General features: G+C 40.4%; 1 protein-coding gene across 5 annotated transcripts in view; it reads left to right on the top strand.

Annotated features, from left to right (window-relative positions):
- caskin1 (CASK interacting protein 1) overlaps positions 1–25,734 on the top strand; it is a 157,013-nt gene that overhangs the window by 112,974 nt on the left and 18,305 nt on the right. For 4 of the 5 annotated variants that reach the window (XM_041062581.1, XM_041062579.1, XM_041062582.1 and 1 more), the window contains exons 3-11: positions 11,993–12,090; positions 12,247–12,392; positions 13,571–13,666; positions 13,765–13,895; positions 16,931–17,039; positions 18,255–18,462; positions 19,159–19,253; positions 20,256–20,373; positions 23,029–23,274. In XM_041062581.1, coding sequence (XP_040918515.1) covers positions 11,993–12,090; positions 12,247–12,392; positions 13,571–13,666; positions 13,765–13,895; positions 16,931–17,039; positions 18,255–18,462; positions 19,159–19,253; positions 20,256–20,373; positions 23,029–23,274 — 1,247 coding nt within the window. The remainder of the gene's footprint in view (positions 1–11,992; positions 12,091–12,246; positions 12,393–13,570; positions 13,667–13,764; positions 13,896–16,930; positions 17,040–18,254; positions 18,463–19,158; positions 19,254–20,255; positions 20,374–23,028; positions 23,275–25,734) is intronic. The other variant, XM_041062580.1, reaches the window with a different exon arrangement.

The raw sequence follows: 25,734 nt of genomic DNA, 5'->3' as shown, positions 1-25,734 counted from the left end.
TAAAACTCCATATACATAAATATGTAAAGTTGAACTAAAATAAATGAAATGACAAGTGGAAAAGGTGCTAAAAGGTAGAGAACTAACAACAAGGGAGCAATGTGTGCAACAATGTAAAAGTAAACAGCATGGATTAAGAGAGCAACACCATCACTGGAGGTTTAGCCACATAGTAAGGCCTCAGTTCACTCATAATTGAACTACAGCAGCTACAGAATCATTTGAGCAGAGTTTATGGTCCATCCAAACCTCAACATGTCTTCCTCACTCTGTTCCTTCAAGCACTGGAACAAGGCCTGTCTGTCAACTCTTCTGCATAATATGTTGCATTTTCCTCATTTTCTATTGGGAGTTTAATTAAAACTAAAGAATTTCCCTCCAGGGATTACTAAAGTTTCTCTGATTCTGACACACACACAAAGACGATTGTGTTTGTTTCTGAATCTAACAAAAAACAAAAACACAGCTGGAAAATTCATTCATAACGTGATCTATGAGCTTCAGGCATCACAAGTGAAGAGCTGGTAAAACTTCTGCTCCAACAACAGAGTTAATAAAGGGTCACAGTCTGTGCTTAATCAGCACTTGAGCTTCACTACGCAGAAAATCAGCCCATCCACCTCCTAGATGCAGCAGACTCAATTCCTGGTGGTGTCCCGTAGTTTGAAGAGCAGCTTGCAGACTTGTGCAATGTGGGCTGCAACAGTCCTTCAGAGATGAGGTCCAGAGATCTAGGCGGTGTCCAGGGCTTGGTGGATCACGTCAGGCCACAACATTCCCCTTCCAGCCTTCCTCAAGGTTGGACATATGACTAAAACAGAGAAAAACATTAGTAATAAGTAAAATGCAAATAGACTAAAGCAAACCTTTAACATGACCTCAGATCTTACCTTTGGCTGCTGATCTCTCACTTCCTCTGACTCTGGTGTCTGCCGCTTTCACAAACTGTGGTGGAACAGTCCAGTGCTTCCATCCCTGCAGGGTGGAAAGTCTGCTGGGAGTCTCCAAAGTCATCTATCCATCAGTCCATTAAGTCAAAACTTCATCACATTCCAGTTCTGTATTGCCTGTGGAACTCCTCCTCAGCATGTTCTGCCGTGGTCTTGTGATCTTTGCAAACCCTTCCACAGAGGCTCAGCAGTAATTAGCAAGTCCAAAGTCCTGACGTACATGGAGACAGTCTGAAAAGACGCTATTGTCTCCTACTGCATTTTACACCTTTTGCAGACTAATCATATCAACAGGTTGACAGCTCCATGTCTTGGGCTCAGAGACAGAAAAGTCTAAATGTAAAGTAAGAAATTAAAATAAATAAATAAATAAAATGCTCAAGCACTACAGAGTACAAGGTTTTCTTCCTCCAAGTGACAAAGTTAAATAAATTCACAATGACAAAAAGCTTAAGAAAAAGGATAACTATGAAAACAAAAGAATAAAAAAAATACACATAAATATGCAAAGTCAAACTAAATAACATGACAAGTATATGGGAAAAAGTGCTAAAAGACAGAGAACTGACAACAAGAGAGCAATGTGAAAGTAAATAGCATGGATAAAAAGAGTATCACCATCACTTGAAGTTCAGCCACAGACTAAAGCCTCAGTTCACTCATAATCAAATTACAGCAGCTACAGAATCATTTAAGCAGAATTTATGGTCCGTCCAAACTTCAACATGTCTTCCTCCCACTGTTCCTTTAAGCACTGGAACGAGGCCTTATCTGTGTCTTCCCCTCTAGCGTCTTTGATATAGTATTTTTTTTTTAAAGATAGTGAAAGGTTTCTCTACCATCTATAAACATCTCTTCAGGTTTGCCTTCTGAAATGGTTGTCACTCTGTTCACATTTGTTTATAAAAATTAGCAGTTCTACTACAAGACAAAGCCTGTTATCCTTAAGACCTTCTCTTCAATTCAGCCCATGACAATGTCTTATTTCAAGTATGTCAATAGCACGTAGCTCAGTAGGAGCTAATTAATCACTATTGTTCAAGCTGGTGAACTTGACACATCTATTAGGTTTTCACAGTGGTCACTGCGCTCATCATCACCACTAGATGGAAAATGAAGCAAATATACCCAAACTGGGTGCATCTTTACAGTCATCTGAGCTATCTGAGTCGTCTCTCTGCCAGGCTTCCTTCCCTTACCCTGTCCACGACACAATAAAAAAAAAAAAAAAAAAGGTACGAACCCACCTACACTTAAACCTGACCCAAATAAGCCCACGTCGCTTGATATTGCAGTGAATCTTGTCCGCGATTTACCGTGTGTAGCGCTTTACAGGGGCGGGAAAAATTCCCCTGTTGGGAGGCCTCCCTTTGTGCCAACGCCAGAAAAAAACCCGTAAGAATCGCAAAACTTTTCCTCACTGCACCTACTTCAACCCAGAAAGGTCCTACTCCAGTCTCCCCTTAGAACGAAACTTGGCAGAGCGAGACGAGCCAGTGTTTGACCTCAAAGTCCAACTCATCCTCCCTGTACAATAAAGCTTCTATCAAAATCTGGCTGGTGATGATGGACAGCAGTGCAACTATGCTCAGGACACAGGCTGAATACTATTAAACAAACAACTCTTATTTTGGAGGATCCCCAATCTATCTACATCAGACCTGCCTGTGTACCTCAACCATTTACTGATCAATGATTTTACTCAATATCAAAAAATGTGATCACAAATGTATCTCAGATGCCAAAACTAATTTTAAATGCATTCATAAAACATCATCCATGGGCTGAGTAACTGTTTGAGAAAGCCAACATCAGAAACACATTTACAACCAATTCTGTTTTTATTTTTTTCTGATACTGGGGTATATGTATATTCTAAGGGGTGGGTATTGTAGTTGTTTGTTGTTGTTGTTGTTTTTTTTGTTTTGTTTTTTTTAATTCTATTTATTATTTATATCTTAAATTTATCTAAAAAAAAATGTTTACATCTTACTTCTGTCTGTCAACTCTTCTGCATAAAATGTTGCATTTTCCTCATTTTCTATTGGGAGTTTAATTAAAACTAAAGAATTTCCCTCCAGGGATTACTAAAGTTTCTCTGATTCTGACACACACACAAAGAAGATTGTGTTTGTTTCTGAATCTAACAAAAAACAAAAACACAGCTGGAAAATTCATTCATAACGTGATCTATGAGCTTCAGGCATCACAAGTGAAGAGCTGGTAAAACTTCTGCTCCAACAACAGAGTTAATAAAGAGTCACAGTCTGTGCTTAATCAGCACTTGAGCTTCACTACGCAGAAAATCAGCCCATCCACCTCCTAGATGCAGCAGACTCACTTCCTGGTGGTGTCCTGTAGTTTGAAGAGCAGCTTGCAGAGTTGTGCGATGTGGGCTGCAACAGTCCTTCAGAGATGAGGTCCAGAAATCTAGGCAGTGTCCAGGGCTTGGTGGATCATGTCAGGCCACAACATTCCCCTTCCAGCCTTCCTCAAGGTTGGACATATAACTAAAACAGAGAAAAACAATCATTAGTAATAAGTAAAATGCAAATAGACTAATGCAGACCTTTAACATGACCTCAGATCTTACCTTTGGCTGCTGATCTCTCACTTCCTCTGACTCTGGTGTCTGCCGCTTTCACAAACTGTGGTGGAACAGTCCAGTGCATCCATCCCTGCAGGGTGGAAAGTCTGCTGGGAGTCTCCAAAGTCATCTATCCATCAGTCCATTAAGTCAAAACTTCATCACATTCCAGTTCTGTATTGCCTGTGGAACTCCTCCTCAGCATGTTCTGCCGTGGTCTTGTGATCTTTGCAAACCCTTCCACAGAGGCTCAGCAGTAATTAGCAAGTCCAAAGTCCTGACGTACATGGGGACAGTCTGAGAAGGTGCTATTGTCTCCTACTGCACTATACACCTTTTGCAGACTAATCATATCAACAGGTTGACAGCTCCATGTCTTGGGCTCAGAGACAGAAAAGTCCAAATGTAAAGTAAGAAATTTAAAAAAAAAGAAATGATCAAGTACTACAGAGTACAAGGTTTTCTTCCTACAAGTGACAAAGTTAATAAATTCACAATGACAGGGTTAGGGTTAGGGTTAGGTTTAGAAATTTAAGAAAAAGGATAACTGAAAACAAAATAAGAAAACCCCATAGACAAACATGTAAAGTTAAACTAAAATAAATAAAATCACAAATATATGGAAAAGGTGCTAAAGGGCAGAGAACTGACAATGTGGGAGAAATGTGTGCAACAATGTAAAACAGCATGGCTAAAGAGAGTAACGCCACAGGCACACAATAAGGCCTCAGTTCACTCACAATCGAACTACAGCAGCTACAGAATCATTTAAGCAGAATTTATGATTCGTCCAAACTTCAACATGTCTTCCTCACTCTGTTCCTTCAAGCACTGGAACAAGTTCTTAACTGTGTCTTCATCAGATTAAAAAGAAATTACAGGGAAACACGTGGAGTTTTTAAAAAAAAAAAAAATAAATAAACACAAAGCATACACAAGTGTAATGCCTTAGCTCCTTATCCTAACCTGAACTTAACTATCCAAACTGAAAGTTGAAAGGATTGTTTTTTGTTTGTTTGGACAGCTGCCTGTGTTGTCTTTCCACACTTGTGACTATGGTCACAAGTTCAAGTTAATGTGTCTTATTTGAAGCATTGTCATGTGACATAACTGCTGATATATATCACTATATATTCTGCCAATCATCTGTCTGCTTTGGAAATTTGGTGGTCTGATCTGCCAATAAAGCTAATGGGGGGGGGCTAAACAGCCCCAATGCTGGGCCCCCAGATCAACCCCTAGCAGGCTGATTAGAGGGAGGGAGAGAGAGAGACAGAGGTGTGAGTGTGAGTCTGTGTGTATGTGTGTGTGAGACAGAAGGATAGAGACTGGCACAGCAGTCGAAACAAGGTAAAGTGATGGCACTGTGGCAGAGCAAACACCAAATACCTCTTGAAGACTCGGACAGCAGCCAGGTTGGAAGGATGGACAGGAACAAATTCTGTAGGCGGAAAAGTTATGGCACGGCGGCCAGACATCCCAGCATCAAAGAAATGAAACTTATACCTCGTATAGCCTCTTCTTCCCACGTAGTCAAAATCGACGAGCAAACAATCAAACAATCAATCAATCAAACAAACAAACAACCGCCCGACCAACAGACCAATAGACAGAGAGACATCCGATGGCAGCCACACTGGATGGACAGGAACAAATTCTCTAGGAGGAAAAGTTATGGCACGGCGGCCAGACATCCCAGCATCAAAGAAACGAAACTTATACCTCGTATAGCCTCTTCTTCCCACGTAGTCAAAATCGATGCTACAATGCTGTAAGGGTTAGGGTTAGAGTGCAAGAGTGCGCAAGAGAGTGTGACAGACAGGCAAATGGTCGGGCGGACAAATAATTATGGCATGGTGACCGTGTGTGACACAGAAAGAAAAAGAGAGTGAGACAGATTGGCACAGTGGCCGTGTGTGTATGTGCATACGTGCGTGCGTATGTGTGTGTGTGCGCGCGCGTGTGCATGTGTGTGCGTGTGTGCAAGAGATACACACACACACACACACACAAACACACCCCAGCAGCAGAATAAAAACTTCACTTACAATTAGTTGATTTTTTTTCTCGTGCTGATCTGTTTGTGGACCTGAAAGAAAAAGAACTGCTCAGTCTGAGTCTGCAGGTCAGAGCCAGTTCACCTGTGAAGACACGGAGTGGACTGATCCTGTCCAACACTCTCTGTGGACATCAGTTCACTGAATATAAACCCATCTGTGTGAAGCTTTATACACACACCTCACACTGACCAGGGAATAATCATTTCTCCTGCTGTGATCGAGCTTATGGAACATTCCTGTCATAGTTATTGATCATATTGGAGACTGTGATGTGTGAGTGAGGATGACTGTGGTGAAGCTGAAAGATGAAGATTTTCAGACTGATTGCAGGTGGTTTAGAGATCTGCAGCATGTTGACTTTACTGAGCAGCGTTTCACAATCTTTAAATATTGTTTATTGATTAAATTCTGCTCAACGAGTAAAACGGAAAATCAACACTGATCAAACTGATGCAGGTATTTTACCGTGCGAGCTTCACTCAGAGCGATCCACCGCCCTCAGGTTCACCTTCACCCAGGCCGCTGCTGCACCTGTGAGCCAAAGCAGCAGGTTAGCTCCAGACAGCCACAGTGCGCGCGCACTGACCTGCAGTGCTGGACTCTAATATAACCAATAAATGTTTATGTGGGTAAAAACTCTGAGAACTTACAGGCCTGTCTCCACATATCTCTGATAACCTGAGCACGTGGGAGGTGAACTGAGGGTTTACTACCCATAACTGAGGAGGCCGCTGAGGCCTAATTATCTCTGTGTGGCTGCGCTGTCCCGCGTGCCATATTCAGCCTTTGTCTTAACCACATGAACCACATCACGGTCCAGAATTTAAATATGTCAAACCACCAAGACAAAAGAAATATTTATTACAGAACCAGGTGAGCTCCACCTTTAAACATAACCCCAGGTAGCACCAGCCCAACATGCCACCGTAAACTGTGACTGTTTTCGGAACGATGTCGTTGGCGCGCTCGTTGGGGCTCGTCTGAAATCGTGGATTTAAATATTGTGTGTACTCACTTTTCGTAAAAAGTCCAGAGAGCCGTTTCCAAACCGTCTGTCCAAGGTGAGCGGTGCGATGGAGACACGCGCGCTGCGGCTGTGTGCGCGAGCGTGAGCAGAAAGTGGCGTTTGTGGCTCACACGGTGCAAAGGCCTCTGTTGCAGCATCTGTAACACAGAGATTCACAGGCTGATACACCTGGTCTGTTTCCCTCAGTGTGCTCACACCGTCTCCATACTCACTAAGAAACTCGGTGGAAGTCTGTGTTCCGCGCACACGCGCTCTCCTCTCCTCCAAACCGGCGCGGTAATGGCGGGCTCGGTGCTCCGCGTGTTGGTCTCAGTGGTGCCGTGGTTTAGCTGAACTACGAGCTGAAACCAGCTCCAACACACGGCTCAGCGTCCGGTTTTATCAGGTTACACACTGACTCAAAGTCCCCGGTCTTCATCTGATGAATAACAGTATTTCACAGATTTGAATGAACTCACGACCAGCGCCTCCATATCTACCCATTTATAGCGTCGTCCCGGCGTGCACCTGGCCCTTTTAAGTCCCACCCTCTAAAAACCAGGTGGGTCGTCATCTCTGATTGGCTAATGATTGACCAATGATAATTGAGCGAGACCATTATATCCACAGGTCATGTGTTACGAAACAAAACATAGAAACCAATAGGGGTGCGCCATACTGCAAAATTTGGTATGATCCCATACCAAGTAAATACAGGGCCAGTACTGCTGATACCCATACCACTATCAATACTTTTTTACTCAGAAAAGCAGCTTATCTACTTTTGTGTAGGGCGGAGCAATGCGTCATAATGACGTGAATGCAATATGCAAACTTGAATGAAAATTGAAAATGTGAATTTTCATGATCATTGAATGATTTTGTGATTTTTCACTTTTCAAGGAGTTGATCATGATTATGATCATAATAAAAACACAGTAAAATAACAAAATAATATCAGCACTATAAAAATATAACAAAAATTTGCTTACATTACACACAACTGTTTGTGAAAAATAAAATCAATAGGGCAAATAAAAACAAGTTCAAATAACCTTTGGCTGAGGTCCCCATGTTTAGAGCCACAGATTTATAGGTTTTTGCTCAGAAACAATAACAGGTTCACATTTTTCCCTTTTATTGCACTTGCTGCAATTGCCATTGCTGACCACTAAATCTGCAACTGTTACTACTTTTATCTATTTTATATTTGACTTTTACTGCAGTTAGTATGACTACTGTTATCACTGCTAATCACAGTAATAATTTGTCTGATCCCATGAATGGATCTAATGTGCCTGCACCATGTAAGGACACTGGAATCCTCACAGGAATTAGTTTTTTCTTGTTTTCTTGTATGCTGATATTTTGCCTTTGGGAAATTTTCTGAGCACCTCACAGCCTGTCAAACTACTGCTATTTATTCAAAAACCAAACATGATATCACCAAACATTTCACCGTCATCGTTTTTTTGGTCCTAGTGTTAAGTTTTAAAAAAGGGTATTTTCTGCTTTTCTCCAAAAATCCTCTTCTCAATTTACATTGGAGTCAGTGGAGCAGTTGAGAACGACACGTCAGTAAAAGACAGACTATTCAAAAACCGTAAATATTACAGATAAACACATTGTGAGAAAGAACACAAGTGTGGCTACAAAGTTCACTGAACTACAAAATCACTGTTGTAGAGTAAAATTTGTGGCTGTAGTCGTCGTGTGAAGAAAAAATTTCTGAGACTTTTTTAAAAGCCTCTACACTCTACACTTAATGACGTAACACAGGTGACAGCTCTACAGCAGCAGCTGCAGCACCACAGGGTTTCACAAGTGTTGTTGATCAATGATCAGAACATTGTTATCTCAACAGGTGGTGAGCTGTCAAGCTCTCTTAACCCACAGGCCGATCCATCCTCTGTGTGTTTGTCTGTGAAAACACCAGTTGTGGAAAATCACTCCATATGTTTTTTTTTATTTTGGGCTACTTGTATGTAACAGGAGTATTTCCATTTTCTGCCACTTTATACTTATACTCTACTACAGTTAAGAGGGAAATATACGTGCTTTTTACTTTTTACTTAAATTTATTCAACAGCTATAGCTACTGATTACTTTGCAGATAACTATGGACCAAATAGGAAAGTGAAAGAGATAGATAGGGAGAGTAGGGAGCAGAAGAAGAGAGGAAAATAAAATGACAGTCAAAACAAGGAAAAGGAAGAAGCAAAGAAGAAGAGCAGAGCGAGACAGAGGACAGGAGGGAAAGGGCGATGGGTGATCTGTAGCAAATAAACTAGAGCAGGTCACTCTGGGAGTGCAGCACTCTTTAGTATGCTGCTCTGCACTCACACTCACACACACAGCGAGTGTGACTCCTATATTCAGTACTGTATATTTCCATATATCTTCTGATATACCTTGGCTTTCTCACACAATAACTCACACATAGAGATTCAATAGCTCCAATCACAAAAGAGTTTAACTGAAGCTAAGGGATAATCAGAAACTAAAACCAGTTGGATCACTTACTAACTGACCAGCAGAATCCATGAGACTCAAGGACAGTGCACCGTATCACTTAAAATGTGAGCTAACTGCGAACTTAATTTAAAATATGGTCTGTGTAACTATAAGCTATATGCTCCCATCTGTCTCCCTCTTTTTCCGACCATCTTTCTGTTTTATGATGGCTGATGTATGTGTTTGTCTCTCTGCCCCTGCAGCCGTCTCACTGTAAATCACTTGGGTTACCAGCATCAGCCAAACACCTAAAATGTGAATGTATCTGCCTATCACTGTACACTGTGGCTCAGTCTTTCAGCATGTTGGCGTCTCTTTGTTGTACCTGTTCTTGGGCTCCTGTTTTTATGCTGGTGAACACCCATTGTAATCCCTCATAAGCCTTCAACCTCCAAACCCGAATCTGCATTTTTGCATTTCAGTAGACACATTATAAAGAACCCATACATCTGTTTGAGAGAGGTTCTTACATAGAAAGATGCAGGAGCAGAGGAGGTTTCATTCCAGTTCAGATATATAGATATAGACTGGTGTGCAGCAGCCTGATGATAGAAACACTCTGGGGTTTTTTTTACATGCTCAGCTAATTTGGCTCCCTCAGTAGAAAATATGATATTGATTTCACAGGTGCACAGTGTGGCCTGTTTCTGGAGCATTATTCACCCTTTTTTATAATGATGTATAGCAGCAGTTCCTGAACTGGAATCAAGGAAACCCCGGGTCCAGGGGGAGTTAAGAAAAATGAGGGTGGGTTTAATTTGACTGTTATCATTCACTAGAAGGTTGCACTCAGAGAGAGTGTTTAACAATAACTTCACTCTCTTCACATTTATCTCCCCAAACAAAAGCAGAGGCACACAATAAAGGATCTTCTTTGAATGAGAATCCTCAAGAAAAAAATCTGTAGTCAGCCCCTTAGGTACAGATTCCAAGTAGCATTGAGCCTGAAGATGTCTGATGGTATAACACAAAAATGCACTTTTTTGATAAAGATTTAAGAGAATATTTCAACATACGATTATTTATTTTCTTGCCAAGAGTCAGATAAAAAGATCAATACCACTCATCATGTCCGTAAGGTTAATATGTAGCTGGAGCCAGTAACCTTTGCCTAGTATTGCACAAAGAAACACGGGAAACAGTAAGATTGGCCTCAGATAATTCAATACACCTCTTCTCAGTTATGTAAAAACAATTTGGGTTCATACAAATTTTTAACAAATTCATTTATTCGTTCATTTAAAATTAGCGGAGCTTGTTCATTTTGTTATGGAGTATTTCCCGACACTGTAGAACAGAAGATACATTTCAGACAAAATTCAAAATTGACAACTGAATCCATCAAGATAACGAATTAAAGTTTTCAATGTTGCTTCACTTAATGTTTCGTCGTCCATGTTCAGGTCCACATTCAGCTTCTTCGGCGCTGGCTGCAGGCGATATTATTGCATATAGATATATTTAATGGCACTATAGATATTTATTTATATATAGTTTATTGCAGAAGGTACATCTAGCTAAAACTCATTCAGTCTAATACTGCACAACAGTCCTGCCAGGTATCTGATTCAGCTACATCATCATTTTGTAGGATGTAGTTTGTGCTGTTGAATTGTACTGAGTTAAAATAAGGGATGTTTCTAATATTAAAATTACCATGATATGATATTAGAAACATTTCTCTGTATAGTGTACTACAACTCAGCAGCCTCCATATGACCATAAAACTGAATCAACGCCTCTTTAAAGCAGCGTCAACAAAAACTGTTATTATAATCTTTATGAAGGTAGCATGTATTACACGACTGTTGATGACTGGGTTAATTTGAGCTAGATGTACCTAATAAACTGGCAGAGCTGAGTGTATTTTTACCTATACAGATAAAGTGTATATATAAATATATATTTTGAACAACAGCAAATAGTCGACATTGCACAAAGGAATTTGTTTCCTGGTCACTGTGCCCAAGTTTCTCCAGGAAGGACTATCATCTCCAATCCAACAAACATGATGTCGGTTTGTCTCTTCATTGGCCTCCAGCGTAAAAACACTGGACAGGAGCAACTGCCTCATTCATTGCACTTTAGTCTGCATATGTGAACTTAGCTGCCACGTTAGTCATGGGTCGTCATTCTGAGGTTACGATGTAGAAACCCTCAGAAATGTGTCTGTGACAGTGTTTGACAGCAAACAGCAAATCTCCAGGGAGAAGAAGAGAGGAGAGAAGGAGACGCATGTCGCTGCTGATATGAATCAGAGAGGTGTGTGTGTGCGTGTGTGTGTGTGTGTGTGTGTGTTAGGGAAACAAAGAGATTTTTTTGTGTTCTCATTTATGTCTGCTTGTCTGTATCTTCAGGTTATGTGATGCTTTCTTCTCCTTACTCTGTTTCTCTTGCTTATCCATCAAGGCTGACATATCAATCTCATCTACTCAGCATACACCCTCTAGCCTCTCTCACACTCACACACACACACACACACACACACACACACACACACATACACGCTGAATCCTTTACATAATACAATACCTTTCCTCTTGTGCACATTTTTCATCTCCCACCATACCATCTTTCCCCCTCTGCTCTCTTTTTCAGCTCTGCAGTACACATCAGATGTTTGGTCCTAATCCTCTGCTATTAAATCTATTTGTCATGCTAAGCTTTGCCATTACCACATGACATGCGTGTGTTTGTTTGCCTGTGTGTGGTCCAGTTTTTACATGGTTGTTCGGTCCAAAACAACGGCAAAGCTGGAGGTGTCTGTCATTCAGAAAAAATAGAAATAAAAGAAGAGGCAGGGAGCTGGAAAATAAATGTCATTCATTGTTCATTCAACATAACCACAATGTGTGTGTGTGTTTATGTACTGTAGGTTTTCTCCACTGCACCATGCGGCTCTCAATGGGAACCTTGAGCTCATCTCTCTGCTGCTGGAGTCACAGGCTGCTGTTGACATCAGAGACCAGAAAGGTGAGAGGGGAATGCGCACAAACACACACACATACACACACAAAGGAAGTGAAAAGTGAGCTAAATATTCATTAATCAATAATATTGTATATCTTAGTGTGTAATAGATATGGCCTGTGTGTGTGTGTGTGTGTGTGTGTGTTTGTGTGTGTGCAGGTATGCGGCCGCTACACTACGCAGCCTGGCAGGGGAAGGCGGAGCCTATGAAGATGCTGCTGAAATCTGGTTCGTCCGTCAACGGCCAGTCAGATGAAGGACAGATTCCTCTCCACCTGTCAGCGCAGCACGGCCACTATGACGTGGTGAGTGACACCAGCTCTTCTAATAAACAGAGCACAGAACGGAGGTTAGGTGACAACATGAAGTCACTGCTCATAACAACATTTAGATTTAGTTTAGACGTGATTTAAGAAGGATGGGGAGGAGCGGGGGAAACCAGTCCTTCAGCACAGATATTTCCCTCAGGAGCTGGTGAAGACAAAAAACAGAGCTAAAAGGACAGTTTTGCTCTTTATCTGCTGAATGTGTAAATTATTAATAAGTGATACCTACAACAAGCCTCAAATCCTAGATCACCAGCACATTACAAGAAACACTGCAGAGGGCACTGGTCACTGCCATATACTGTACATCTGACTGTGGAAGACAAAGTGACACTCAGGAGCTAAAGAAAATTCCATCTCAGAGGCTTTTGCAGCTAAAAAAAAAATTCTGGGAGAAACACCGCAGTGCTGCTGCAGGCTTGCCAAAGAAACAACAATGAAATATAGCAGACTCACCACAGCAGCTAACATGCCCTGGAGGAGAGTGACGCTGAGCATTCACAGGCTCCAAAGCTGAAGAAGCACTGTTTCTGCTAGATAAAATGGCCATGGTTTATACTGGGAAACAAGCTAGGGCTGAAGTTCTGATCCACAGCTGTGCCTATTGAGCAAGTGCAAATATATATATTTTTTTAAATCAGAAAAACTGAAACAGACTGCAGATTAAAAAATAAAACATTTCACATCCATCAAGGGCAAAAGCACAGCACAGAAAAGACTTGAGAGACATTTGCCACAAAAACAAGATGGCGAGGCAGTGTTTTCATCTGAGATCAGGGGATCTAGACAGAGCAAAGCAGGTTTCTCATATTTAACTGACAACCGAGGATTTTGTCTTGAACGATGACTGTTGCTTACAGATTCTATACCAGATGCTGGAAATTCTAAGTTAGATTGGACTTATGCTTTAAGTGAGGTCAAGCCCAGGTGTCAGTGCTAGTGCATGTTCCACTTATGTGAGAGAGGCTTCTAAAAGGACTCAAGTTGTCTAAACTTTTCAAATATAGAGCATTGTACTGCTGAGAATCAGTTGCTAAGCTATGATTGGGCAATTGCTGTATAAGGAGGAGCTAGGATTTGGTTTACAGTAATGGAGGAAGGGATTTTTTTTTTATGTAATTTTTTCCCATGTCTGTGTGTGTTTTTGCTGCCTACAGTCTGAGATGTTGCTGCAGCATCAGTCCAACCCATGCATCGTGGATAACGCAGGGAAAACACCTCTGGACCTGGCCTGTGAGTTCGGCAGAGTTGGGGTAAGAATCTGTGTTTTTAGTCTAAAAACAACTGAAGAGAATCTGCAGGAATCATAAAATCTGTTGCTTATACTCTGTGTGTCTGTGTGTGTGTGTAGGTGGTCCAGTTGTTACTGTCGAGTAACATGTGTGCTGCTTTGCTGGAGCCCAAAAAAGGAGACACCACTGACCCCAATGGGACGTCTCCTCTCCACCTGGCTGCCAAGAATGGACACATAGACATCATCAGGTACACACACACAAACGCACACACACACCATGCCTAATGAATCACTGGGTTTAAACATCCTTCTGAGCTTGCTGATAAAACAGATGTATAACACAACAGGGAAACAATGTGATCCAATACACTGAAGGAATAATGGAACAAATGTGTTGCCATACAGCGAGAGCTGATGCATCAGTCACATACTCCTAAATACGTTTTGGCGACAGCTGATGTGACTGGAAACGCTGCTGATCCCACTCCGCTCTGTCACGCTAAATGTCAAGTCATTATAATCTCATCTCAGCGGGTTATGTTTTTTTTTTTGCGACAGCAGCATCACGGCACAGTGACTTTTGTTGTCGTGGTGATGTCAGCTGAATGCTAACGCAAAGCTTTGGGATGAAAGATCACAGAAGAATGATGTGCCACGGCAAATAAACACACAGCACAAGGTCCATGTTCTATGTCATCACCCTCAACCACTCTAAGAGTAACTTAGGGTTACGTGTGTGTGAAGAAGTGTGCTTGTCTGGCAGACACACAACAGAGGGAGACATTGAAAGATGGGAGAGGAGGTGCAAAAACGAAGAGCGAGAGAGAGAGAGAGAGAGAGAAAGAGAGAGAGAGAAAGAGAGAGAGAGAATAAAGCCTGTCATAGTTGATAGAGCAGAGCGTGCCTCTCTAGTGGTGACACTGATAAATGATGCTCATTAGGCATAGCAAGCAGTCCATGGAAGATACACACTCACCTAAACACACACCCAAACACTGACACTAATTTAGCTTTTCTTGATGAACTACAGTCAATCAGGTGTCCTCATCTAGAACAGGTGATGTTATATATTTACTGTCAAAAAAAATCCCATGAAGAGACCAACACCAATAATGAACTGATCCTGGCCTCTGCAACCAAAACCTGATACACAGTCGTTTATTTCCCCCAGAGTCGACAGGCATACAGGCTCTATGAGACTGTCCTTAGGCACAGCAGGGCTTTGAGCTAACTGCTAACATCAGCATGTTCACAGTAACAATGTTAACATGCTGAAGTTTAGCAGGTAGTGTTAACCATGTTCCCATCTTCGTTCAACATGTTAGCACGCTAAGTTCAGGACAGACTTTTTATCACATCAGACCAGGGAATTTGTTTCCTTGTGCTCTCAAAGTCTTTTCAGTGCCTTTTGGCGACTTTGGCAGTCATGTGTTTTTTAAACAGGAGTAGTTTCCCCTCTTTGATCTGCTTTAGGCTTGATAGTTATAGTGGTTGTATATTAAAGGACCAGTGTGTACGATTTAGGGGATCTGTTGGCTGCCCACACAATCTGTGATTGGCTGTGACTGGAGTTTTCCTCTGCAGGTTTCTGATGGTGGTGGAGATTGTTGATTGCAAAGTCAACATTAAGAAAGTGGAAAAGGGGAGTTTTCTTTTCCTATTCAAAATCTCCACTGTGCTTCTTGACCTGCTCTGGGTCACAGTCAATGAAAAGCATAAACACAGACAAAGAAGCATGGAAGTTACCAGGGTGTGACTCAAGTAATATAAGTACATGCATTGCCCACTGTCACTTTATATGACAAAGTGAAATGAAATAATCCACAATACATTCATCTAGCCTTGAGGTGCTGCCATCAATGGGGGAATGCTCACGCTGAAAGAAAAATCAAAACCTACAGCGTAGGTATCTGTGGAGGGACACCTGTTAGCCTCTTGCATCAAGCATAAATCCAGAGGATTCCTGAGGGGCCAGGAAGAAAGTCCTGGTGTTGCCCAACTTTCATACATTTCACAGTGAAGGAACCCACTGTGTTCCATTCAAAGCCTTAGAAATTTTTTATTCCCTTTCCCAGATGTATGCCTCGAAGCAATTTTATTGCAGAGGTCTGTGGAGAGTTCTTTGTGCTTGATGGCAACGCTGTGCCCCAAATCTGTTGTGAGTATCTAGTGTGTTCACATTAAAAGTAGAAGAACATGGAGTTAGTGTTTGGTCCAATTAGCACTATGAATTGTCTGATCTGCCTTTTCAAATCATGTCCAATCAAGGGAGTTTGTCTCAGATGGACTTCTGTTAAAGTGTAGAGATATAAGGCTGTGAATACATATACAGTAAACAAGAGATTTGAGTTTTTGGTTTCTAATAAATTTGCAAAAAAAGTCTATAAACACATTTTTTGCTATGTCATTCTGGGCTATTGCATTTAGATTGATGCAAATAAAAGTAAATTTAATCGATTTTAAATTCAATCGGTAGCACAAGAAACTCCACAAAATGAAGGGGTCTGAACACATTCCAATTTTTCTTCCTTTACTTTTAGATCCATTTTAGTACAGAGAGAAAACATTGATCCTCAAATATGTTGAACCTTTTTGAGTCCGTTCCACATGCAAGACATTTTCATGGTGCTCACAAACTCATCAAATGTGTATTCATCCAGAGGTGAAAATAGTCCCAAACAGTGCACTATTGGTTCCCGTTTGAGTGGCTGCCAAAATCTCTTTGCAGGTTTGCCAATTTCTTCAGTGTGCAGGTCTTTTAGGAAATGACTGAGCCTTTTTAAAAAAAAAAAAAAAAAAAAAAATGAAACTGTATTTATAGCCAGTTTTGAAGATTTGCATCTTCAGTAGGAACAAAAGGACTTGGGGCTGAGGGCCACAAACAGGCAACCACTGAGGTACAGTTTAGTGCTTTGTAGGTTTTGGTCAATTCATGGGTTTTGTTGACAGTAAGAGAAATTTAGAGTAATGCCAGGTTTCTCCTTTAAATCAGGTGCAGTATACTATGATTTCATTTTTTTTCATCTCTCCTATTTTTTTCCATATCTCCTGCCTGGCTCATCCTTCAAATCCTCCTCTGCTTTCTGCACCGTGTCTACATCTGTGTTTCTTTTGACACCTCTCTTAAATTTCTCACCCTCTCCCCTCTTCATACTCTCTCTTTTGCAATTCTTCACACTCATGTTTTTCTCTGACTCTTACTCTTTCTTTCCTCTGTCATCTCTTATCAACTTCCTTCCCTAACTCATTTTCCTTTTCTTCTGCTCTCTGCCCCTGTTGTCAGACTGTTGATCCAGGCAGGTATCGACATCAACAGACAGACCAAAGCGGGCACAGCCCTGCATGAAGCTGCTCTCTGCGGCAAGACCGAGGCAGTGAGACTCCTGCTGGACGTAAGTGGAACTTTACTGAAAACAGTCGAGCACTGACACCTGGGCCTGAGTTCACTTAAAGGACAATTTCATTCTTACTTAGAATTTCCAACATTAGGTATATAAAAAATTCATGGCCTATCCTTCCTGAATTTAACCGCTGTCTGAGAATATCACTGTGACAGTGGCATGTGAAAGGCGACATAACAAGTGGAGGCATTTTTCATTTCTGTAAAATCACAAGAAAACAAAATGATTTCATCACAAAACAATCAAGGCTACCTCTCCTGTGGTGAATGACAGGTCTGTGGAAGTTGCTTAAATATAAAATTAAAATTGAAATGAATAAACCTTCAACAGGAGGTAAAGAGAATGTAAAGGTATGTTCAACTTTATTTTGGTCTTTAAGTTACAAAAAATAAGTAAATAAATAAATAAATAACAAGTTATCAGTTATCAGACTCAATCTATTCAACAAAACCAGAGTATTTAATGTTTTTAAAACATCTTTAAGACACTTGGCTGCTGACAAGAAAACCTTCACACAAAAATGTGTGGACATATTACTTTGACTGCACTGTCAAAAAAATCAAGCAAAAATGTGAATGTAATATAATTTTTCTTCTTTCAGAGAAAGACTTTAATTCACTACTACTGTTTTCACCTCACCTAATGTATTAACAGACAGTCTTATTGTTATGAAAATATTTTTAGATAGGGTTCCTTGGGAAGCATTAAATGTACTAAATGTTGTTGGGGTGTGAGGCTTGTTACCTATTTATAAAAGGATCTAGAAAATGTATCCCTGTATCCCCATCTAATAAATCTGAGGCGCAGTTATGAAAAATAGTGCTTACCCATTTGTGCTGGTGACACTGAAACAGCTACAGGGAATGAGCAAGCATGGGTTATTTTCTGTTGATGTCATAGTGGTAGATTAGCAAAATCCCTGAGGTGTTTAATTACTGTAAAGGGAGTTTTAAGTAACTGGATACTGTGTGTTTAGATTTTTCTTGAATAAATAGTGCGTGTGTGGTGTAATGTAATAATTAGTAAGGCAATACAATAAAGAAAAAAAACTGAAAATTGCCAATAACAGATCAGGAAATTAAACCCGAGTCTGGACTGTTTTCACTTTCTGCTTTCTCTCACTCCTTTCTGCATGAAACAAACAAAAATAAGTGAATTAAAAAAACAAGTTAACGTAACAAAACACTCTTCTTTTCTCTTTTACAGAGTGGTATCAATGCCACAGTGAGGAACACTTACAGCCAGACTGCACTGGATATCGTCTACCAGTTCACTGCAACACAAGCCAGCAGAGAGATCAAACAGCTGCTGAGGGGTAGGATGGATGGATTGATGGATGGATTGATGGATGGATGGATGGAGGGCGAGGGAGGTGAAGCCTTAGGAGGCATGCAAGAGAAAAAAAGAGAGAATTGTGAGTCATTTTATTTCAATTAATGAGAAAAGAGGCAGAAATTAATGAAAGAAAAGAGTGACAGAAAGTTACCCTCACTAGCATGGTAGAAATGATAAATCAAAAAATAAAGCAGGACTAATAGGTCGACATTTTTGGAAATACGCGTCTTCAGTTTCTTGCCCAGAGTTAAACGAGGAGATTGATAGCACTGTCATGTCTACACATTAAATATGAAGCTACAGCCTGCAACTGGTTTGCTTAGCTTAACACAAAGACTGGAAACAGCCTGGCTCTGTCCACTGGTAACGAAATCCACCAGCACCTCTAATGCTCACTGATCAGTTGTATCTCTGTATTTGTTTAGTCTGTATCAAAAAATAAAGTGTAAAAATGACACTTACAGTTACCTTTGGACAGAGCCCGGTAAGCAGCTGCTGATGGTAACTCAGTATTTATCAGTTAATGTTAAATTACTCCATCGACTGATGCAGAAACAGAATATATGAAGAATGTATGAAGTTCTTTTAGAGGGAAAGATACCATATTGAGGTAATGTTGTAAGTTATATTTTGAAAAGTGATGGTGTAACATTCTGTTTTAAAGAGATTGTCCATAACTGGACCTATTTTATTGCGCATGGTGTAGATAACGTGAGTTAAAGAATAATGTGTATTTACTGTATAGTTTAATTAACTGTCTCTCTCTGTCTCTCAGATGCGTCGGCGGCCCTTCAGGTTCGGGCTCTGAAAGATTATTGTAACAACTACGACCTGACCAGTCTCAACATCAAAGCAGGAGACGTTATTACGGTAACACACACACACAATGGCGGATTCTCTGCATCAACAATAAAACAAAAAAAATTTCACCATGGCCAGTTCTTACATCAAAGCTGCAAAGTGTTTTAGTTAGAGTGAATATATTTTGCTTTTAATGAGTCAGCTTACGCTTTGGGAAATTGTGATGGACATTTTTCACTACTTTTTAATATTTTGTAGACCAAATGATTTATCAATTCATCAAGAAAATAATCTGCAGATTGAAAATAATCATTGGTTGCAGCCCTGCATGCAACCTGTGATGAGGGATTAGAGGTAGACATAACTTCGTATTACGAGGGTCACATTCAGACAGAGGAACCCCCCCAGAATAAAAGCACAGCCTCTTCATGCAAATCCTGTTTCTGGTCATTCGAAGGAGAAACGAGCCAGCACAATACACTCCGACATCTGTGTCTGTCCATTCCATAATATTCCAGGCAGGGGTGTGCTAGAATCTCAAAGTGCTTGAATAAATGAATTGCGTAAAAGCGTTAGCAGGTCGTTTTCGAATTCTCAATCAGTGTTTGGTGAAATTACTCATGAATATGCAAGAACGAGTGGCTTCCCTCATTTACTACAAATATGTTTCACAGAAACATGTATTCACTTACCACCCACCATTCATGAATATTCATAAGCAATTATGCAGCCTTTGGGTACTTATTACAGTAATAAGGAAGCCAAGCAGTGCCTGTGTTTCCTCCCTCAGGGTCTGACTGAACAATTTGGCTTTGCTCCTGTCTGACTCGGGGAATTTTGCAGTTTTGCATTTCTGTTTGACAGAAGATATTTTTCATGTCAAAAGAGATGGTACTCTGAGATTTTTCAAGGCTTTTCAGTAACTTTTGGAAAGCTGAAAATAGCTCTAAATAATAGTATTAAGACTCAGTTTGGAGAATAAAATTCACACAAATGCACAAAAGAGTAAAACTGTGTTTTTTTTTCTTTCATAGAAACAAAACTTTATCCATTTATTTACTCTCCTGACAGGTTTTGGAGCAGCACCCTGATGGACGCTGGAAAGGCTGTATCCATGACAACCGAACAGGAAATGATCGGGTGGGCTACTTCCCCTCCACCATGGTGGAAGTCATCAGCAAACGCACAGGTGTGTTTACACTCCAGTGTTTGTGTGCGTGTGAGTGTATGTGTGCATGTGTTGGTGTTTAAAATTGCAACTGACCTGACTGGAAAAGTGACAGCAAATCAATCCTGGGAACATATTACATGTACTTGGATCAAACTCAGAAGAAGAACCTGGAAAATGATAGAAAACAAAGAAGAAGATGAAGAAGAAGTGAAGCATAAACACATGAGGAAGTTACTGAACCTTATCATCTAATACAGTGGAGCTGCACATTGGCCAACAGGCCCAAAATTGTCATCGCCCTGGTCAGAGCCCAGGTTTGAATTTCTAAAACTGCTAAGTTAGTCACCTTTCCCTGGATGAATCCAGGTTAGAATGAAAAATCATATCAGAGACTTTTGTCTCTTTCATCTCACACACTGGGACAGAAGATGTTTGTGAGTCTTCCAGCAGCACAGTGGTACCAAACACTAAGCTCTCGGCCCTGCATTACTGATGGTCTAATACAATCCAAATGTTTGTGAACCGTTTTAACTTCACTTTTGGCACAATTTTTAACTGTTCTACAACTCTGCCTGAATGAAAACACAGGAATTTGAATGCACCTGTTAAGTAATGAGAACACAATGCCAAAATCATCCATCTCTTCCAGGTTGATTATTACAGTTCTCAGCTCTGCCACTTACTACTTCCCCCTTTTTCCAAGGTTTGAGATAAGCTAAGCTAAGCAGCTGTTAGCTTCATATTATCATAAAGACATGAGAGTGGACTCAATCTTCTCATCTTATCTCCAGTATTTCCCAAAATGCCAAACTATTTTCTTAACTGCTCAGTGTGTGAACTTAAAACGAGATGTATGCTAACAAAGTGAAAGACCTGCCCGAGATGCAGGTATAATTTTGGTGTCATCTCTGTGTTTCATTACTTAATAGGCAAGCTGGTCAAACTCTTGAAAACTCTGCCCATTACTTGAACCCCCTTCTTCCATCTTAGCTCAACACAAAGAGACTATTAATCTCTGTGGTGAGACCTACAGGACACATTTACATCCATCCCATCACTGCACCACCACAAAGAGGCTCAGATGTTTTTAACTGTCTATTGGTGTCCGTCTGTAGGTCTTGTTGTTCTGATTGTCCATCTGTCTGTCTCTCTGTAGTAATATGTCTGCTTGTCTCAGTCTGTAAGCCTGTTTCTCTGTGATTGTCTGCTTCATCTTCCGTGATCACAAAATTCTCACTCACATTATCCTTTCTCATGTAGTCACCCCTTCTTGTCATCTTTCTCTCTATTGTATATACTGTATAGTCCATTTACCATGAAACCTGCTCTGTGGCTGCATCTGTTCTAACATACAGTACAGTTTTACATAGCAGATGTGGATACAGTACAAAAAAAAACAGCTGGGGTACTCCCTCTCGGCTTTCTGAGCCACACTGACTAATCACTGCCAGGGTACATCAGCACGCACACACACACACACACACACACACACACACACACACACACACACACACACACTCGGGGGCTACAGCAGCTGTTCTATCGAGAGGTTTCATTTACTCAGCTGTTTTTCCATCAAATTTTAATTATTATTCTTTCCCATCATTCCTTCTCATTCTGTCTTTGCTACATGTGCCGTACTTCTCATCTGCTCTTCGCTTTTCCACAAAGACGGATGCTACATGATTTTTTAAAAATAAAAATAGATGAATAAAAAAGACATCAATAGAAATACTAGCAGAAAAGAAATTCTGCAATGTTAATTAAATTGATGTTAATTTTGCAGCAGTCATCACAATCAAAGTGGGAAACTACCAGGAAGGCAGAGTAATATACTGAATGAAGCTAATTTTACTTAAGCACATAAACTACAAAAGTTAGTTTTAAAGGTTTAAAGGTTTGTCTGATTCCTCGAGTTAACACCTTTGTACCAAACTGGACATACAGTAGCAGGGATGCCCATAGTTGAAATGTATTCCACTTGTCAGCGAAGGGCAGCAAAGTTTTTGCTAACATGAAACATAAGTGGTATTGAATGTCTGAACGATAAAGGACTGCCACCACATTATCTAGTTTTATACATTCTTTCACACATGCAGGAAGCATAACACACCTTCACCTACGTGATCTCTGCTAATTAGTTAGACAAATCTCTGAAATGTAAATTCAGAAGACATATTGATATGAGTTTAACAACCTCGCAAAGGCATGTCTCTTTACCTGCAGCATACGACTGGATATATGACATATCACACACTGTACAAACATTACTGTTACATGCGCATGTTGTTATGTGCACATGTAATCTGTACTGACTGAGTCCACTGAATCCAACATAAGACTGGAGGATGCATACCTGTTAAGAGTAAAAAATGTTTATCGCTGCCCAAGACCCTTTCCATTATTCTCCTTTTCACCACATTTCATTTCAACAGTACCCACATTTGTTTGTCCTATTCTTCCGTCTGTCCTCTCACCTTCAACATTAGCCGTGTCCTTCACTACCTTTGATTTCTTTGTTTAATTTTGTAACTTTGTTTTTAATTTTGTTTTTTTCCCCTTTTCTTATGTGTAATTCTCTGTTTTGTTGTTTGTTTGTTACGTGGCGCTGGTTCACTGTTGGCTGGTTGTGTGTGTGTGTTTCGGTGTGTCGTCACGGTGGGTGTTATCTAGGTTTGGCCAGCACAGTCATTTGCACTCAACAGTTTCAAAAGATACCGCTGGTTCCCCCGGCGACGGTTGCCCCTGCCAACGCGGTAGTCAACGGCAACGACACCACGTTCCATCAGATCCATATCCTGCCTCCACCGCCTCCTCCTCCACCACATTCCCATCAGCCACTGCTTCCACTTTTCACTTCCTTTGGCTATAACAGGTCGCCCGTGACAACCCCACAGGGAGACACACCCACTGCCCCAGGTACACGCCCCCTTTTCATTATTATTATTATTATTATTATTATTAAAACTTCAAGGGATGCTTTCCTCTGTTTTTATGAAGTATCTGCCAGGGAAAAACAAATCTATTGGTCACGTAAGATTCTAATTGGTGTTTTAAATGTTGGAGGCATCCATTAAAGTTTTCTGTTATGGATCATTATTTATGTAATTTTATGTGTTGCTCATACTGTATAACTTTTGTTTTTCTGTTGTTGCTGTTGCCATCTCCATTACTGAGAGCCAGAGTCAGCTTTTAGACAGGAATATAGTGTTTAGACAACCTGCTATTTGTGGTGTCATTATATATAAGGAAATATGTGATGTGAAATGAAATATTACAGTGAAATGTTTCTTGATCATTGCACTTTTATTTACACTTAGCCACATATATACGTCTCTTTTAGCCAGATCACAAATCTGATTGTATCTATCTTTGTTTTCCTAGATTACATGGATGTAAATCAGGGCCAGTCCTACTCTAGTCGAGAGGGTGGTCATGTCACCTGCATTTAAGTTGCTAGGAATCACAAGTTTGCCTTAGTCTCAGTCAGAAAAAAATGAAGTAAACTCAGTTGCACAGTGAAGCGGTTTAGTTATAACTGTAATTGTCTCTGATGCGTTCTGGTTGCATTTGCACTAGTGTAACTAGTATTCGAGTTATATTCCTTAAAACTCTTAAGAAATTTATGGTCCTCATTTTTCAGAAATTGACATTCAGTGTATTTACATTCTGTAATCATCTCTCTATATAATAGTTTTCATTGTTAATGGTGGAATCTGCCATTCAGCCTTTCTCAATCTGAATCACGTCAGCTGCTTCATTTCAGTGCTGCTAATCAATGCTACTGTCAGTCCCATGTTAATCAGCTTTTAATAGGACCAAAGTCAACCACAAAAACAACCTAAAGTCCATTATTTCAATGTATTTATGGCTCAGTCTGAATCAGGACATGTCTGTCTGTAAACAATCCAAAGTCAGATTTGGTCACTGCTTCAGCATTTCAGTCAAGAAGAAAACAGGTTTGCAGGAGAGGAAAAAAACAGCTAAACAGTTGATAAAGTAATGTACTGCAGTGGTGTGGTTTGAAAGTGATACAAAGACTTTAGGATGTGGTTTTGATCCATCCCACAGAGGGATCTTTTGGGAATTTCTTTGCAAGTGAGGAAGAATAGATGTCAGGTGGGAATGCAGCATTTTACCACAGAGCTCCTGAGTTGGTTTGTGCTTCAGTTAAATGTCTTGTTTCCTTGTTTTTTTGTAGTTCCTTTTCTTTTCCTTTCCTTCCTTCCTTCTTTCCTTGTTGTTCTTTCCTCCTTCCCTGCATATCACCACTGTCCCACCCCCCAGGACAACCCTGCTAGTTTCTTATACACACACTCCCAATACACAGTTTTCCGACCAGATAGTGTGTTTTATGTCCTGTTCTTGTCTTGCGTGTTTTTGTCACGTCTAACCATTTTAACACCATTTTTACCCACCTTGCACTTATACCCTCGATGTGTGTGTGTTTATGAGAGAGTGTGTGTGCGTTCGGTTGTGGTGAAGGCTGGGAATACTTAAGCAAAAATTGAGCACCAACACCAGGCTTTGGAGAAGTGAATAAGTCTGGAACTACCATGAATGTCCTGAAACACAGTTTAACATAATCTGAAACCACCACTGAGTCTCGAGTAGAAATGTTTTTCTGGAAAGGCCGGAGGTTTGTCAGAGGTTTAGTTTAAAAAACAAGCTTTTGTGACATTAATGGGTGATATTTTCTCTCTACCTAAAACTATTCAATAAAATACTGCATCTGGAATAATGCTTATTTATTTTAAACAGTCTTTAGCTTTTGTACAGTCATGCTTGGTCACAAGATGTTAGGAATACACACTGAAATGATGTATTACAAGAACACATTTGCAAGTAATAAAGGGTAAAATGTCAAGTGTTACGTAAGAGACACAAATACATCGTTGGAAAATGTCACCCAGAATGTTTTGCAGGTAAGGTATTCAGTGTACCCTCTGTACTTTCTACTCCTTCAAATGGAAACCTTCACTGGACACCATTTTGTCTCCTCCAAGAGAATAAACCCCTTTAGGTAAAAATGCAAATTCAGCACCCAAATAAAGGAAAATATATTTCCTCACCAATGAGTCCACTTGAGCTCAGAGTCAGATCAGTCCTTTGTCACTTGGAGGGATGGAAAATGGCCACAAGAAGGAGCTGTGAAGTCACATGAAAGCAAAAGGAAAATTTTGGTATTTTTCTCTAGAGCACTGTTGGTCGCACATATAAACCATTTATAAGCCCTTATTAAGGTGGTTATAATGGTTTATGACACTCTCCAAATGCACTACAGCAGCCTCATTCTGACAAGGCTTACATATATAATCACACACTTACGGATGCATTATATATGTATGTGTATGTACATTATGGCATATATGTGTATAT

Source organism: Toxotes jaculatrix, chromosome 18 (genome assembly GCF_017976425.1).
Source record: "Toxotes jaculatrix isolate fToxJac2 chromosome 18, fToxJac2.pri, whole genome shotgun sequence".
In the NCBI taxonomy this organism is placed as follows: Eukaryota; Metazoa; Chordata; class Actinopteri; family Toxotidae; genus Toxotes; species Toxotes jaculatrix.
The sequence above is the reverse complement of the archived record's forward strand: the minus strand, read 5'-3'. Positions and strand labels throughout refer to the sequence as shown.